Here is a 19207-nt window from a genome sequence, read left to right on the forward strand (position 1 = left end):
CTTTTGCTGATCACAACTCCTTTCCTCCTGAAGTTATGATTGTTCCTGACTTGAATAATCAATCTGTAAGCTGCTCAGCTAACTAGAAGCCAGTCACATTGCTGTGGACAGGCAGAAGGCTTTTGTCATCAATAACCGGTCACTCTTCCACGCAACAATCAGCTACTTGTTACCAGCTGAGTCTCTATTTGGACACAGACAAGATTAGGTTAGATTCCCAACAGTATGGAAACAGGCCCTTTAGCCCAACAAGTCCATACCGACCCTTTGAATAGTAACCCACCCAGACCCATTCCCCTACATTTGCCCCTGACTCATGCACCTAACGCTATGTGCAATTTAGCACAGACAATTCACCTGACCTGCACATCTTTGGTTGGTGTTAGGAGACTAGACCACCCAGAGAAAACCCACGCAGACACAGGGAGAATGTGCAAACTCCAAACGGACATCACCTGAGGTGAGAATTGAACCTGGGTTCTGAGCACTGTGAGGAGGCAGTGCTAACCACTGAGCCACCGTGCCACCCCCTAGTTACAGATGATCTGTAACTAGACTTGCACACACAGCTGTGTAAACACCTCCTACAACAAGTGCCAGGCTTTTTGCTTTATACAGCAATCCTTTCAATAATCTTGGTTTTTATACCAATCGTTTTTCCATTTCAGACCACAATCAAAAATACAGTTAAATAGAAAAGACATGCTCTTAACAATATGCAGTAAATGAGCTGTTCACTGAACAGTATTTTCTATCGTTCTAGAATGACCTCCCTGCTTTTGTACTCTCTGCTGGAGTTAATAAAGGAATGTATCTGTGTGACTTCTTCACCACCATATCCAACTACCCTTTTCTATCTTCAGGGAGCATGCACTGGAATACTAGTCTTTTCTCCTACTCTTCTTAATAATCTATTATTTATGATATGTTCCTTTTGCTTGTTTTCATCATCCTCAGCCCTGTAAATGCATTATCTCTTTTTGACCAATTTGATAATTCATTTATATTTCTGCAGTTTACATTATTGGACATGAAACATGTGGCCAATTTTTGATACCAAGTACAAACATCTTAATAATGATGACTACATTGAAGTCTGAATCTGTATATGTAATTATAGATGTATATCATGAAAAGTAAGGGACTTCGTACACACCATTGAAACCAGCCTTCCAGTCCCAAAGATATCCATAGATCCTTCGTTTCCTACCATAGAGCTAATTTTCCATCCAATTTTTCACTTGTTTAGGGATCCCATGTAAACATTTAGTTTTCTGACCAGTCTGTCATGTGAGATTTTGCTAAAGCCTTGCAAAATCTCATGGAGATCATGCCAAATGCATTAACCAGATAAATCATCCACGTTACTTACTTAACAATTGAACCAAATTTGTCAGACTCAGCCTTCCCTGAACAGATCCATTCTGACCTTCCTTGATTAATTGATGCCTCCTTAAACGATCATCTATGCAGTTCCTTGGAATATTTTTCAATATTTTTTCCACCAATGCAATTAGACATGTTTATTTGGAAAAGCTGAGGATGAAATTCCTTTGGACGGGATTATAGCTCCACAGATTTGTCTTTATGTACCATATGCCCATGTTATTATTGTAAGGTTTGTTCGATCATTGTTTGGGGATTGTATCTTTTGGTTTATAAGATGATTATAGTTTAGGACTGTGACTTTAAATATAAAGTGTATCAAAGAAATCATGTAACCTGTACTGAAGTAATCAGTGAATTATTGAGGAGAATATGAAGGATATTTAGTCGTGGACCAATGACTGCAGTTTCCAAGTTAACAATGTATAGAGACAAATAAAATGTTTAGTCATTATCTCTATTTTTCACCATGCTCAGATTGTATCAAATTATGAAAAAGAAACTGTGAACTAGCAGTTTGAAATTCTCTTTAAATGTATCAGGCCACTGGAGAGATTAATGTTTTTGTTCACGTGATCCTGTTTTAAATAAAATAACATGGCTCCTGTCTTAGTCAGACGATCATTTGAGTTACCCAGAAGAAGGACCTGTGTAAAATAGGGTTATGACATGTATTTGTATGGATAGTCCACGCTGCAAAATTAATAATAGGGAAAGACAGGATAGATAAAGATGAGCTATTTCCATTGGTTGGGGATTCCAGAGCTGGGGACATAGTTTGAGAATTAGGGCCAAACCATTCAGGACAGATGTTGGGAAGCATTTCTACACACAAAGGGTGGTGGGTAATTGGAACTCTACTGCACAAACTTCAGTGGATGCGGGATCAGTTTACAATTTAAAATCTGAGATAGCTAATTTGTTTGTTTAGCAAAGGTATCGAGGGATCTCAGCCAAAGGCTATGAAGTTAGGCCACAGATTAGCCATGATCTGACTGAACGGTGGAACAGGCTCCAGGGGCTGTATAGCCTACTCTTCTTCCAATGCTTCCCGATGTTAGTTAGCTTGGCAGAACTTCATCACCTTTGAAGACAAACACACAAGTCCAATCCCACTCATGAGATGACATTTATGAACTGCTTGATCAACTTGCTATTGTCACAAAGCTGGTCCCTTTTTTCTCAAAGCTGTCCTTTTTCTCAAGGACACTGTTACCTTGGTTTTTTTCAGAGGTAATAAAATGCTCTCGGCTCTGATTAGACTGGTTTGGTACAGACATTAAAGGGTAAAGGAGAGGTATTTTTGTTTATATGTCAACAGATGAGACTTCAGGCCAAAGTTGTCATGTTTTAGAGGTGGAAATGTGTTGCTGGAGAAGCGCAGCAGGTCAGGCAGCATCTAGGGAACAGGAGAATCGACGTTTCGGGCATTAGCCCTTCTTCAGGAATGAGGAAAGTTTGTCCAGCAGGCTAAGATAAAAGATAGGGAGGAGGGACTTGGGGGAGGGGCGTCGGAAATGTGATAGGTGGAAAAAGGTCAAGGTGAGGGTGATAGGACAGATTGGGGTGGGGGCGGAGAGGTCGGGAAGAAGATTGCAGGTTAGGGAGGCGGTGCTGAATTTGATGGATTTGACTGAGACAGGCTGGGGGGAGGGGAAATGAGGAAACTGGTGAAATCCGAGTTCATCCCTTGTGGTTGGAGGGTTCCTAGCCGGAAGATGAGGCGTTCTTCCTCCAACCGTCGTTTCGCTGTGGTCTGACGACGGAGGAGTCCAAAGACCTGCATATCCTTGGTGGAGTGGGAGGGGGAATTGAAATGTTGAGCTACAGGGTGGTTGGGTTGGTTGGTCCGAGTGTCCCAGAGGTGTTCTCTGAAACGCTCCGCAAGTAGGCGGCCTGTCTCCCCAATATAGAGGAGGCCACATCGGGTGCAGCGGATGTAGTAAATGATGTGTGTGGAGGTGCAGGTGAATTTGTGGCGGATATGGAAGGATCCTTTGGGGCCTTGGAGGGAAGTAAGGGGGAGGTGTGGGCAGAAGTTTTGCATTTCTTGCGGCTGAACAGGCTGGGGCTGTTTTCCCTGGAGCACTGGAGGCTGAGGGGTGACCTTATCGAGGTTTACAAAAGTATGAGGGGAATGGATAGGGTAAATAGGCTGGGGTCGGGGAGACCAGAACTAGAGGGCATAGGTTTAGGGTGAGAGGGGAAAGATATAAAAGAGACCTACGGGGCAACTTTTTCACGCAGAGGGTGGTACGTGTATGGAATGAGCTGCCAGAGGAAGTGGTGGAGGCTGGTACGATTGCAACATTTAAGAGGCATTTGGATGGGCATATGAATAGGAAGGGTTTGGAGAGATATGGGGCAGGTGCTGGTAGGTGGGACTAGATTGGGTTGAGATATCTGGTTGGCATGAATGGGTTGGACCGAAGGGTCTGTTTCCATGCTATACATCTCTATGACTCTATGACTCTATGACCTGGTAGTCAATCTCACTAACTTACTCCGTGTAATTTTTATTATACACTTAGTGAAAAAAATTACAAAGTTATGGTCTGGGCTGTCTGTTTAAGAATGTTTTGAGTGGTATGGGCTAGTCCATAACACTATCTTAACGGTGTCAACACACCTACTGGAGCAGATTGAAAGAACAAATAGTTATCCTATGGGCATCAGAAGTTATCCTGGAAACCCAAGAGACATTTTTCAGTGAGCAGAATACTACAATCAGCGTTGTCTTACCTCGTTACTTCACTGTTTCCATTAAATAAATAGAAGGGCACTAGTTCATTATATTCATTGAAAACTCCCCACCGAAGATGAGCCCATTCATGAACAAATGCTCGATCTGTAGAAACAAAAGCACTTTTTATTAAAACAATGTAACCAACACATACATTCTCTGCAGAAAAATAGTGCTTCTGCAAGTTTCAACATTGGCATTATCCACTCCCGGGTGTAAAATACACCCCATGGTGTGAAGATGTTTTGTGAATTCACCATGGAAATCAATATTCTGTTCTCCTGTGTTAATGGTGCAATGTTTCTGAGTGTGGGACAGAAATTGTGTTTCAGAGGTTTGAGCTGAAAAGTTCATTGTTCCATTGGCATGGAAGGGGAGGACGTAATTCAAAAGGGTATTGCTCTTTTTGTAGCTTTGCTTTTAATTTTTTCACCAAGATTGAGAACAGCAAACTTTGTTTTTAACCAGTGGAAAGTGAAAACTGCAGATGCTAGCGATCAGAGTCGAAAAATATGGTGCTAGAAAAGCACAGCAGGTCAGGCAGCATCTGAGGAGTAGGAGAATCGAGGTTTCAAGCATAAGGAATTCCTGAAGAAGGGCTTATACCCAAAATGTCGATTCTCCTGCTCCTCAGATGCTGCCTGACCTGCTGTGCTTTTCCAGTGCCACACTTTTCGATTTTGTTTTTACCAGCACCTATGAACTGGCACTCTCAATAAACTGGCAAAAATTATACACCTCAAATACTGGAAGTTTACTGTATTATCACAATCTTCAAAATGTCCAAATCGTGATAGCTGGTAAATTTTATTAAAAACAAAGTGGCATTTTAATTCAATTGCTTTATGCTGTAAATAAAGTACAACAGTGATGTGTATATCCCCTGCCTTACTTCGAGTGTGTTTTAACAATGGTTATGTGAACATCTTGGTCAGCTGGATTATTTAATCAATGGACACACTCCTAGTCCAATAAGTGTTGGGCAATAGTAAGTTTGCTGTGTTCCAATTTTGCCTTCTTCATACCTCATTGTAATAACAACTCCTATATTCATTTTCACTGCCTTCATGAGCATCAGCTAGGATCATGTTCACCAACTAAGCAGTCTTAATTCGATGCTTAAAGCAAATTCTACTCTATTCTAAATTAGTTCAGATAATTTACCTTTCGGTCCATAAAATGAAACCAGACTGCTATCCAGGATAAAGTTTGGTGTGAAGTGAATGTACCGTCCCTTCTTTCCACATCCACCATACTGCAGGGTGTATGGTTCAACTCTGTATTTGGGGTTTGGTTCAGCAATGATCACATCAGCCTAGGAAAAGATAAATGGACGCTACCGTGTAAAAATCTGTTTTTTTTAATAGATATTTTTATTAGAAATTTAACATTTTTACAAGTTTACAAAAATAAATAAAACTCTCAAGTACAAACATTGATATACAATTAAATCTTAAATAAATAATAACCAAAATTTAACAAAAGAAAAATACTAAGAAAAAAAAACTCAACTAACCAGAGTGTATATTTAAGTCTCTTACATTATTCAAATAAGAGAAAGAGAAAAAAACAAAAAAAACAATGGATAACATAGAAATTGGGTGGTGAGATACATGCTCGGAATGTGTTAACATCAAATGTAACAAAACCCCTATTCGTGCAGTATTTCCTCTCCCAAGGGGCCCGGACCAGGCAGGTTCTTAATCTCAATTAAATAAAAGCCCTTGTTAGGATAGCCGAAATATCTGTATTCATATAATTCAAGAAGGGCTGCCATATTTTAGAAGATAATTCGGTCTTTCGGTGCACCATATTTGTAAGGAAGTCAAGGGGAATACATTCCATAATTAATCTGTGCCAATTTGAAAGTCCGGGGGGCCCTCAGCCACCCAGTTTACCAAAATATTTTTCCTTGCACAGAAAAAGAGAATAGAAAATAGTCCCTTCCCGTGCATATCCAGGTAAGTTCGTAAAGCACAAAAGGAGAGATACAGGGTCCACTTTAATTTCTGTTCCTAAAATTTCTGTCAGGGTACTTGCTACTTTAGTCCAGTATCTACGGATCTTATGACAGGTCCATAGGCAATGTACAAGAGTGCCCACCTCTATTTTACATTTGGGACACATTGGAGATGCTCCTGCCTTACATTTTGCCAATTGATCCGGTGCTATATGGGCCCTATGAAGTATCTTCAGCTGGATAGCCTGAGTTCTGTTACAGATGGCGATTCTTCTGGCATTTTCCTAAATGTCATTCCACATTTCTATAGAGATTTCTAGTACCAATTCCTGATCCCATGTTTTAAGTAGATTGTCCATATCTCCCGATACTTCATCATGGAGTAAATGATAAATAGTACTGATGGAGGATACCCCCATTGGTCATAGTACTCTACATTCTTTATCTGATTTATAAAGACTATCTAATAACGTAGCTGAAAATGTGTTGCTGGAAAAGCGCAGCAGGTCAGGCAGCATCCAAGGAACAGGAGAATCGACGTTTCGGGCATAAGCCCTTCTTCAGGGGCTGTTCCTTGGATGCTGCCTGACCTGCTGTGCTTTTCCAGCAACACATTTTCAGCTCTGATCTCCAACATCTGCAGTCCTCACTTTCTCCTTTCTAATAATGTAGTCTTCTTCTGTATATAATCTTGAATTTGGAAGTATCGATAGAGGTCTCCATTAGGTAGTCCGAATTTCTGACACAGCTGTTCAAAAGACATCAGGACCCCATCTTTAAATAGGTCCCCTAGACATGAGATATCCCTGGATCTCCAGAGTTTAAAAGTGGCATCTGCAAACCCCGGTTGGAATCCCCATGCTCTCACTATCGGCACATAGGGGGATGTTTTATGTGAGTTGCCCTCATTTTGCCGCATTATATTCCAAGCTTTAATTGTGTTTAGTATTATAGGGTTTTTACAGTGATCCGTAATGATTTTCCTCTTGTCTGAAAATAAAAGGTTAATAAGTGGGCATTTTACTTGAGAAGCCTCGATGTCCAGCCAGATTGATTGTGGATCAGACAAGACCCAATCAGCTATGTAACTTAATAGGGAACTTAACTGATATTTCCTAAAATCTGGGAAGTCCAATCCTCCCCTTGCCTGTGGCAGCTGTAGCTTCTTCAGCTTAATGAGGGGCCGTCTATGATTCCAGATAAAGGAACCCAACCAGCCATATAATTTACGTAGTTCCAGCCTTGGCAGCATCACCGGAAGCATTCTCATAGGGTATAGGAGATGGGGCAGGACATTCATTTTAATTAGTGCTATTCTACCCAGCTAGGAAATTGGAAGGTCTCCCCATCGCTGGAGGTCCTGCCTTATCCTCTCCAGTAAATGCACAAAGTTAGCCTTGTATAACTGACCAAATACTGGGGTAATAAAAATGCCTACATATAAGAAACCCACCAGGGACCAACGAAAGGGAAAATGAGATCCGTCCACTAAGTGGGGTATCATAGCAAGGCCACCCATTGACATAGCCTCCGATTTTGAGAAATTAATTTTATAGCCTGAGAATGCGCTAAATTTATTAATAACTTGGATTAAGCGAGGTACGGACATCAGAGGATTACTGAGGAATAGAAGAAGATCATCTGCATAAAGGGTAATTTTATGTTTATCTGTACCAATCCTCGGGGCCGTTATATTAGGATCAGCCTGTATAGCTTCTGTTAGTGGTTCAATTATTAGCGCAAAGAACAATGGCGAGAGAGGACATCCCTGACAGCAGTCCCTACCCACACTGAAGCTATCCGAACCTAATCCATTGGTAACCACAACTGCTTTGGGATCACTGTCCAATGTTGAGACCCACTTGGTAAACACCTTTCCAATGCCAAACCTTTCCAATGTGTAAAACAAATATGACCAATCAACCCTATCGAATGCCTTTTCCGCATCTAATGAAACTGCCACTCCTAGTATCTTTCCCTGATGGCAGGCTTGAATCATATTCAAAACCCTTCTAATATTATTGGATGATCTACGGCCCTTAATAAACCCCGTCTGATCCTCCTTTATGATATGTGGCAGTACCCTTTCTAGTCTCAATGCTAACGTTTTAGAAAGGATTTTAAAATCTATATTTAGCAAGGATATTGGTCTGTATGACGTACAATCTTCTGGATCCTTTCCTTTTTTAAGGATAAGAGAGATATTTGCCTCTTTCAGCGAAGGCGGGAGACAGCCCTGACTACATGCATAGTTATACATGTCCATAAGTGGACCAGCCAATAATTCTGTAAATTCTTTAGAGAATTCAGCTTGAAAACCATCTGGGCCAGGTGCCTTACCGCTCTGAAGTTGCCTGATTGCGTCAAGTATTTCTTGGACTGTTAGGGGTGCATTTAAGATCGATACCTGTTCCGGAGTTAGGCCCGGAAAGATCAAATTTTTAAAAAATGATTGCATCCTCCTAGTCCTGTCTTCACAATCCTGCGATTTATATAAATCAGAATAAAATTTTCTAAAGATTGCATTAATCCTTTTATGATCATGAGTCAAAATACCCATACTTTCCTTGATAAACGTGATAGTTTGAGGGGCCTTTTTTTTCTTTGCAAGAAATGCTAAGTATCTACCCAGTTTGTTGCCAAATTCATATAACCTTTGTTTTGCAAATAATATTTTCCTCTTAGCCATTTGGGTAAGCATATTGTTTAGAGCTGTCCTAAGGGCCATAATCCTTTGCAATTTGATAATAGAAGGTCTATCAGCGTGTGCTGTTTCAGCTGCTTTTAAGTGAGCTTCAAGCAGACGCTGTTGTTCTCCCTTTAAGTTTTTCTGGATCACTGAGTAGGAGATGATCTAACCTCGCGTGTAAGCTTTGATGGTCTCCCACATCATTGATGGGTTGCTAGCCGTACTTAAATTAATTTCTAAAAATGTTTTAAATTCTTGAGAGAAGTACTTTACAAATTTACTATCTTTCATTAGGAAGGGGTCCATACGCCAATGCCGAGGGGATGTCCCATTGTTCCTCGCCTTAGTTTCCATATATACAGCAGCGTGGTCGGAAATTGCTATACTACCTATTTACAGGATGATATGTAATTTAAAAAAATCGAGGGGGCAAAAAACATATCAATTCTGGTATGACATTTATGTGGATTGGAGTAAAAAGAAAAATCTCTGCCCTGTGGATGAAGACACCTCCATACATCTACTAATCCTAATTCTTTGTTCAGATCCACTAATTGTCTAGATCTGGGAGATACTCCTGCAGTACTCTTGGGAATCCTATCTATTTCTGGATCCATAATACAATTAAAGTCTCCCCCTATAATTGTATGACGGGCACCAAGAGCCATCAATTTTGAGAAGGCTTCCATTATAAATTTAAAGGGGTGTGCCAGGAGGCAGTACAAATTTAAAATCCCATATTCCTCTCCATTTATAAGGGCTTTAATCAGAATATATCGTCCAGATTCATCTTTTATCTGATTTAGGATTTTGAAAGGGATATTCTTCCAAATAAGAATAACAACTCCCCTACTTTTTGAACTAAAAGAAGAAAAAAAGGCCTGATCAAATCCACCCTGTCGTAATTTCAAGTATTCTTTATCCAACAGGTGTGTTTCCTGTAGGAGAGCTATATCAACTCTTTCTTTCTTGAGATTTGATAATATTTTCTTCCTTTTGACTGGCGAATTACTCCCCTTGACATTCCAGGTGCACCACTTAACCGACTGATCAACCATAATCGTCCGGGCAAATCCGAGACCCCTCGGGAGGGGAAACCCTATCCAGAACATCCCGAGCGTAGAGTATATAAAATTCACAAAAATAAAGGCTCTCTAATACACTAACAACAGTATAATAAAAAACTATTTCTAAATAATAAAAAAAATATAAAACGTATTTAAATGGAGATTTTCCCCCTTGTTCCCAGGGGTGTCATTTCCTTTCCAAAGGTCCATTGTATCCTCTCCCAACCAATGCCCCACCCTTGACCCAAGCGCTCCTCAATAGGATGAGGAGAATTCAGATATAATACAAAATTAGAGTTAACAGTGAGCACCCTACCGCCCTCCCACCCCCACCACCCCCCACCCACATCAACACCTGAATATATTTGGTAATGTTAATACCATGTATAAACATATATAACTATAAAATTACAACCTCAACAAATAATAATTAAATATAATAATACAAAATAACAAGGGAAAAACAACCCCACTCCTAGAGACAGAGGTAAAATAGAATAAGGTAACCACCTCCCCCCACCAACATTAACTAAACCCCCGGCTATACCCACATATATACATATACATATACATACATATACACACATACATACATACACACATACATACATAGAATAATTAAAAAAAACCCAAGGGGGGGAGAAAATCGTTAAATAGAGAACAAATAAATAAATCCCTCTCCCCACCCCGCCAAGATAATATTAAACAGTAAGGTAAGAAAAAAGAAAAAGGGGGGGGATATAAACCGGAGTGGGGGGAAGGCAAACCAACATCCATTATCTCTTACAATTTATCTAAGAGATTCCAAAAATTCCTTAGCCTTTTCCGGCGATCCGAAGTTGTACACGGATCCTTCATGGTTAAAGCGTGGCGTTGCTGGGTAGCGTAAGGAGTACTGAATATTTAAGTCCCTTAAACACTTCTTCGCCTCATCGAATGCCTTCCTCTTTCAGACCAGAGCTGGGGAAAAGTCCTGAAATAACATGATCTTGGATCCTTTATAGATCATGGCTTGGGGGTCTTTTCCAAGATTTCTGGAGGCTTCTAGGAGTATCTGCCTCTCCTTGTAGCTCTGCAGCCGGAACAGGACCGGGCGGGGACGCTGGTTCGCGCCGGGCCCACGAATTGCGACCCGGTAGGCCCATTCCACCCTTACCCAGCCTGATCCAGCCTCCAGATTCAAAAGCTGTGGCAGCCACTGCTCGAGACACGCTGTAAGCTGGCCTTCCTCTTCCCGTTCGGGAAGGCCCAGCAAACAAATATTTTTTCGACGACTTCGATTATCGAGGTCATCAATGTGATTCTCTAAGGTCCGGACTCGCTGCTCGAGAGTCCGGACCCGATCCACGGCCGATTGCGCTGTAGTTTCGGAGGTCGTGGCCTTTAGCTCCGCCCCTCCAACTCTGCACTCGATTTCTTTAATGTCTCGGTTGTGCTTTTGCAGCGCAGCCGAGAGTGAGTCCCATCGGCTTCGGGATTCTTCAATAAAAGCGTCGATCTTACCATCCAGTTTGGAGATGATTTCCACGAGGCTCGCCACTGCAGGTAAGTCCCCCGGGGCGGCTGCAGACGCCTCTGCTGCAGCTGGAGAGTGTGGGGGAGGGGTTCCTACTTGCTGAGAGCTGTAGGTTCCCTTCCCTTTAGTCATTTTTACTAAAGATTTGATTGTTTAAATTTAATACTAAGCAACTAATTAAAGGAAACAGCTATTTTAAATGATTTGGTGAGTGTGGTGGGGGTGGGTGGCCCACTTTGCTCAAGTCTTGGGAGGAGCACTATAGACTCAGACTTGATGGGTTGCCGCCATCTTGGATCCCAGTAAGAATCTGTTGACATCTGATATCTGTTGGCATTACTTTGGCTTGTATTGTACAGGTTTGAAATAAAGTATAACATCTAAAAGTGTCATTGACAGTGCTATCACAGCTCTTACCCAATACTAACCTTCTCAGTTTGGTTCCGCCAGGTCAACTCAGTTCCTAACCTCATTGCAGCCTCTGTCCAAACATCGACAAAAGAGCTGAACTCCAGAGAGGAAGTAAAGTTGATTGCTCTTGACATTGAGATGAGTTCTGACCAACAGTATCTTTAAACTTCACTCATGGTCTGTGGCCATCTCTGGCTGGCCAGCATTTAGTGCCTTTCCTCGGGTTGAACTAAGTGACCAGCTCAGCCATTTCAAAGGGAAGTTGAAAGTCAACCATATTACTGTGGGGTCTAGAGTTATATATGGGCTAGACAAGGTAACAATCACACATTTCCTTCCTTAAGTAAGCAAATGGGGTTTTCATGACAATCAACAACGGTTTCATGGACATCAGACAGATTCTTAATTCCAGAGTTTTTAAAATTGAATTCAAAGATCACCATCTGTCATGGCAGGATTTGAACCTGGTTCCACAGAGGTTAGTTGAATTTCGGGATTAATAGTCTCATGATGATACCACTAGGCCATTGCCTCCCCATTAAGTAGCATCATGGAGCCCTAGAAAAACTGAAGTCACTGGGAGTCAGGGTCAAACACTCGACTGTGAGGAGTCATACTTGGCACAAAGGAAGATGACTGTGATTGTTGATTGTCAATCATCTCACCTCCAGGGTATCACTTCAGGAATTCCTAAGGGCACTGTCCTGAACCCAACTATCTTCAGTTCCTTGATAAACAACTTTTCCGCCTTCATTCGGAGGGATGTTCACTGATGATCGCATAATGTTCAGCGCCATTCGCAACTCTTCAGATACTGAAGTAATCTATGTTCAAATGTCATGAGATCTGGACAATGTTCAGTGTTGGACCAATAAAGCAGGAAGTAACATTGATGTCAAATGATTGCCAGGCAATGACCATGCCCAACAATAAAGAATCCAACATTGTCCTTTGACATTTAATGACATTACTATTGCCGAATCCCCAACTATCCATATCCTGGGATGGGGGATTCCATTGACCAGAAGCTGAACTGAACTAACCATATAAATAGTGTGGTTCTGAGGATCTAAAATCTGGATTTGGGCTACTGTCACGAGCAACCATTTAATACATGCCCTTAACAAAAAAAAAGGCTTCTTAATGTGAGTAACATAAAGTCAGAGGGAGGTGGTGGGTTACTCTTCGGAGGGTTGGTGTGGACTTGTTGGGCCGAAGGGCCTGTTTCTATTCTGTAGGGAATCTAATCTAATCTAAACTGCGATGCCGACAAAAGCATAAATTGGTGGAGGAACTCTGCAGGTCTGGCAGCATCTATGGAGAGAAAACAGTTAATGTTTTGAGTATGGTGGGTGACTGGACTGTGGGCCATGGGTTTGTTTCAGATCTCCAATCAAGTGCTTTGTTTTACTTTAGTTTTTGAACAAACTCATATATACTTTCAAGGTATAAGTTTTGTTTAGGATGTCATCAGATCTGGTGCATATAGTGCTGAATAAGGCATGGCATGGTGGCTCAGTGGTTAGCACTGCTGCCTCACAGCACCAGGGACCTCGGTTCGATTCCCATCTCGGGCGACTGTCTGTCCGGAGTTTGTGTGAGTTTCCTTCCACAGTCCAAAAATGTGCAGGTTAGATGAATTGGCCATGCTAAAATTGCCCATAGCATTCAGGGATTTGTAGGTTAGCTGTATTAGGAGGGGTAAATGTAAGAGAATGCGTCTAGGTGGGTTACTCTTCGGAGGGTCGGTGTGGACATGTTGGCTGAAGGGCCTGTTTCCAGACTGTAGGGATTCTATAAATTCTAAAAAAAAATGGCTTCTAGGCTGCAAATTGACAACTCTGTTTTAAAATAGCTTTTTTGCCCTGTTAACTGAACTAACTGAACCAAAGATTAGCAGACAATGCTTCCTTCACAGTATGGAATTAACTAAGCTACATAGGACATTACTAACCATCCTAGCTAACCTTAGAGACGCAAGGTTGCCGAGACTAAAAACAAAGTTAGTTCCCAGGAAATATTGGCTTAACTTCATGTCGATAATGCCATTTTCTTAAATTTTATTGGAATGGCTCTGTAATTAAGGCTGTCCTATTTTTCAAAAACAGTATAAAAATTGTCTTTGTTTTAAGCTATTTGTGCAGTTATTCCAAGGCACACAGAAGCATTTAACCTCTGTGTTGCTGGACAACCTGAGCCTGGCTATGATAATAAAGTGTGAAATCTTGCAGAATCAGACCGAATTACTAGTGTTCTTATGTCCAATCACGGAACCGAGAGACCCGTACCGTGGGTCAGATCTTCATCTGGTGCTGTGACTCGGATACGGTATACTTGGATTGTGGACAGTGGTGTAAGAGCCTTGAGTCCTCTACTATTGAGTGTTGAGGAATCGGCCAGGCAGACGGGAGTATTTCATATCCGTCTGGTTTTGCTCTCATTCAAGTAGTGGTTGACCTGACCCCTCGCTGTCTATCATCTCAGTCCAGCCCATAAAGGATCGATCTCAGTAAGAATAGGGTCGAGGATCCGAGATAAAGCTAATAATTCGAGGACTTGCAGATCGGGGATACAATATATATATAAAAAAAGGGGAAGAAACAAAAAAAAAGAGAAGGTCAAGAACCTTTACGGAGTCAGGGACTCCACCTAACAAGAGGAAAAAGAAGGGTGAGGACCTTAACCTCAGGTCTGGGACCTGAGCACAGAGATGAGAGGTGGATCAAGGATCCGAATAGGGTCGGGGACCCTAAAAAGAAAGAAGAAAGAAGGTCGAGGACCCTTACAGAGTTGAAAGACACTGATTTGTTCAGTTGGTGCCATCTAAATTGATTCCTAAATTGTTCTGTGAAAGACAAAACAAAGAAGTATCGCGATTTATTATAACGAAACAGTCAGGGTTTTAGAATGTCGACAGTGTTTTGCAGAAATCATTAGCCTTGTTGTTTGTTGTCAGATTGTTGATTAGTGAAAGTTTTACGTTAGGGTTATCTTCTCTGTTGTATCTGTTCGGCTTGTCTTGTCTTGCTTTGCTGCTTTGTCTTGTTTGTTCTGTTTCTTTTGGTGTTTGTTCTTTGTTTATGAAATAAAGGGGTGGTTGCTGCTTTTGTCGTGTTAGAAAAAAAGAAAGCTGGTCAGTGATACAATTCTCGCACACTTGGTTAAGCAGCTACGTGCCACAGCTAAGATTTATGAGGGTAGAACTCCCCAACTTGACTTTTGGAATGTGTGTGTATGTGCGAGACACAGAGAGAGCTGCAGCTTGCAGATTCGGTTTGGATGCACATTTGCTTTTTGGTGATTGAATGTTTGTATTTTGATCCCTGGAGCTTGAGATCTGGGACTGTTTTGGATTTGGTTTGCATTTTGGGAATTTGACATGATTTCTTTTAAGGTTAAGCATCCTTCAGTGATTATGAAATGAAATATTAACCCCTGTTCTTCTTACAGGCCTATTGCCCTACCTTTATGCTTACATGAAAGCCAATCTTATTTAATTTCAAATCAGTTTAATACGGAGAAAAACAACATTATAATCTTTGAAAAAAAAGTCTTCTCCTTTGATTCTGCACCATTTGACATCAGTATAAACTTGCTCTCAAATTCTCCATAATTTCATGCTCCTGACAAAGGTCATTTTCACCCCTCTCCCTCTCACCCCTACGTGTTGTACTAATGATAGAATTGACCAAAGGACGTAAAGCTGGGCCTCAGGTGCAGAATCATTCTGTTCCAGGATGAGAGCAGGTCTCTGCTCAATTTTAGTTATAATCTAGGCCTAACATTGAGGAAAATCACTTCAGACTTTAACATTTGTTCGTTGAGTGGATGAATTGCATGAACTTTATTTAGAACAAAGAACAAAGCCTGAGCCCATCCAAATGTACTGTCTAAACGTGTCAGTCAATTCCGAAATACCTGTATCCCTCTGCTCTCCACCCACTCATGCATCTTTCCAGACACATCTGAAATGAATTTAGTTAAATTTTGTAAAACTGGAAGTATAGAGATAGATCCAAAATATCCCAAACCAACAACATTGCTTTCAGAAAGTGATACTAGCAGATTTAGTTTTTGTTTCAGACTTGTTTGTTTCCACTTAATTTTAAGTGTGTTTCATTGTTGATTATGGTGTGCCAGTTGTTACTTTATTTTATACCAATTCCCCTCCCTCAATGACAATTGAAGATTCAGTTCAACATTAGGTTGTGATAAATCATGTAACAAAATTAATATTGTATGGTTAATATCTCTGTCTTTGGATTTGGCCATTATTTGTGTATTAGAAGTTTTTTTGTGTGACCATGTGAGTAGATAAGACCCCTTAAGGCGGCTGCAGTCATTTCATGACCTATAGTATTGTAACTGTGCAATGGCTGGTCAGGACCGCTTTAAGAACCTAATCTTGGATTTAAATTAAGAGACTAGAACCAGGTAATTATAGTGGATTTCAGAGTTGGAAACAGTGTACATTTTACATTTTAAATATTGAATACTGAATAAATAAATTTTCAGTTTTTATTGATGACTTTTAAAATGTCTTAGCCACTTGTTGAGTTTCCGTCTCTGAAGTACAGACAATGATTCTTGGATTTTTTTTATAACCAATTGTATTAGCCCTGAATCACAAAATCAGAATTAGTTGGCAGGATCTCTTGGTTTTATTCCTTTACACATTGTCAGTGACCTGTCTCATTGCCTCATGGTTAATTTGAAGCATAGTTGCATTAATTCATTGTTAACTAAAGAATGGAAAGATACTTACTGGCTAGTTGAAGGAATTCTGTATGTGATTGGGGGAGTGAGGTATGGATAGCAGATGGAACTCCCGGAAGCTGGGAGGTGACTGTGAATGGATATATGAAAAAATAAAAGGGACATGAGATGAAAAAATAAAAGGGACATGAGAAACAGTCCCTAAGGTTAAGGAATATACAAACATGGTAAAAGCAAAAATACTGTAAAATAAAGGACTTAGATTCTACTCGGAAACCCCCTATGTCTGGCATAATGACCCTATTTGAGAATGGGGATTTTATTCCTGGATACCCTAACATCTCCCAATTGTCCCCAGCACACCTACCCTCCTTATTTCAAACCTTTCCTTTTTTCAATGAAGCAACCAGTCTTCTTAACTGATATCATGGGAATGAGTGGCCTGTGCCATCCTAAACCAGAGGCCATCCCAGGAATTAGAGTAATGCTAATGAAGCATGTCCCTGACTGCAAGACCAAATCGGCCCAATTTGCCCAATATTCCCAAGGGAGAAACGAATGTAAATGCAGCAAAATTCTGGGAGGAGCCTGAATACGAATGGCTTGTGTTGCAAGACTGAAGTATGTGACTATCTGGGTGATGGAAGTGGTATGCAATTGAAAAATAATCACAAAGCTCAATTACCTTGGTTTAACCCTATGCTTTTCCAATGTTTTTCACCTGGAATCACTGACATGACCCAGACTAACAGTATGAACTAATCCAGGAATTTCCAGCTGCAAATGAGGTGTGCAGTGGTTTTCTATTGGGATGGCCAGATCCTGACAGAACCACGATGCAAGTTACAGGTAACACTGATTATATCCAGCACCCTCGTGATCCCAAATGCCGTATGCCAACCCGAAAGGGTCGATTGGAACCAGGATACCCACTGGGGGCATAACCTAACTCAGATGCCCACCCAGCAACCACTGCTGAGCAACCTTTTTACCGAGGGGACCCTGAAAATGGGGTCAGGCGGGCCCCAGTATTACACCTTTGAGACTGAGAACAAGACAGCAAAATCCCCCAGGAACAAATGACTGGCTCTTGCGTTCACTGTGGAAATGTAGCCACCAGCACTCAAGAATGTTGACACAATTCAGGACAAAGTACTCCTTCCACCAACTTCAATGTCTTCTTCAATGATACACAATGGCAACAGTATGTACCATCTCCGAGAGACACTATAGTAGGGCACATGCACCAGCAGCTTCCTTACCTGCAACCTCTACAACTATGAAGGACAAGATGAACACCACATACAAGTCTTCCTTTATGCCACACACCATCCTGATTTGGATCTGTATCTCTGTTCCTTCATTGTCACTGCATCAACATCCTGGCAGTTCCTTCCTAACAGCATTGTGCGTGCATCTACCCAGCATTGACTGCAATGGTTGAAGAAGGCAGTTCACTACCATCTTCTCCACTTAAGAGGGTAACTGTGAATCTAAAATCATACGTAGACCAGACCAGCTAAGGGTGATATCAGTTAACTGAATGGATTTTGAACAATACTTGACATTACGCTAGCTTTTCAATTCCAGATTTATCTTTCTTTTAACTTCACCATTTGCTGCAATAGGATTTGAAACTCTGTCAAACCAGGCCATTACCCAGGGTCCTTGTTAACTAGTCCAGTGATATAACCACTATGAAATCACACCTTTAATGAAGGGGAACATCTCCAGATGCTGCCCAGGAATGATATTAATCCAAATATGACACAGAGCCAAATGAGATATGAGGACAGATCACCAGGCAGAGAGGCTTAGGGAGAAAATTCTAGAGTTTGTGGGCGTTGGCATCTGAAGGCATAGCTGCAAATGATGGAATGATTAAAATCGCAAATGCTCAAGAAACCAGACTAAGACAAGCATTGAAATTCTGACAGGTTATAGGGCAGGAGTTGAGGAGAGCTAGAGGTCATGGAAGGATTTAAAAGTAAGGACAAGAACTGGAAATTTGCAGTATATTGCTTACATTTTTTCTTGTGTATTGGGATAACAATCCATTTCATAATGATATTGCATGTTAGCAAGGTTAGATCTCATGGAATAAAGGGAGAACTAGCCATTTGGATACAGAACTGGCTCAAAGATAGAAAACAGAGAGTGATGGTGGAAGGTTGTTTTTCAGACTGGAGGCCTGTGACCAGTGGAGTGCCACAAGGATCAATGCTGTGTCCTCTACTGTTTGTCACTTACGTAAATGATTTGGATGCGAGCATAAGAGGTACAGTTAGTAAGTTTGCAGATGACACCAAAATTGGAGGTGTAGTGGACAGCAAAGAGGGTTACCTCAGATTATAACAGGATCTTGATCAGATGGGCCAACGGGCTGAGAAGTGGCAGATGGAGTTTAATTCAGTTAAGTGCGTGGTGCTGCATTTTGGGAAAGTAAATCTGAGCAGGACTTATACACTTAATGGTAAGGTCCCAGAGAGTGTTGCTAAACAAAGAGACCTTGGAGTGCAGGTTCATAGCTCCTTGAAAGTGGAGTCACAGGTAGATAGGATAGTGAAGAAGGCGTTTGGTATGCTTTCTTTTGTTGGTCAGAGTACTGAGTACAGGAGTTGGGAGATCATGTTGCAACTGAACAGGTCATTGGTTAGGCCACTGTTGGAATATTGCATGCAATTCTAGTCTCCTTCCTATTGGAAAGATGTTGTGAAAC

At 41.2% G+C, this 19207-nt stretch overlaps 1 protein-coding gene across 1 annotated transcript in view; it reads right to left on the reverse strand.

Annotated features, from left to right (window-relative positions):
• LOC122554701 (calcium-activated chloride channel regulator 1-like) overlaps nt 1-19207 on the reverse strand; it is a 56015-nt gene that overhangs the window by 27354 nt on the left and 9454 nt on the right. Inside the window, exons 3-4 of the mRNA XM_087990426.1 lie at nt 5294-5444; nt 4129-4234 (exon numbers count right to left, since the gene is read on the reverse strand). Of these exons, the coding sequence (XP_087846552.1) occupies nt 4129-4234; nt 5294-5444 (257 nt within the window). The remainder of the gene's footprint in view (nt 1-4128; nt 4235-5293; nt 5445-19207) is intronic.

Source organism: Chiloscyllium plagiosum, unplaced genomic scaffold (genome assembly GCF_037043375.1).
Source record: "Chiloscyllium plagiosum isolate Xiang-an unplaced genomic scaffold, Cpla_swu_hap1 HiC_scaffold_9, whole genome shotgun sequence".
In the NCBI taxonomy this organism is placed as follows: Eukaryota; Metazoa; Chordata; class Chondrichthyes; order Orectolobiformes; family Hemiscylliidae; genus Chiloscyllium; species Chiloscyllium plagiosum.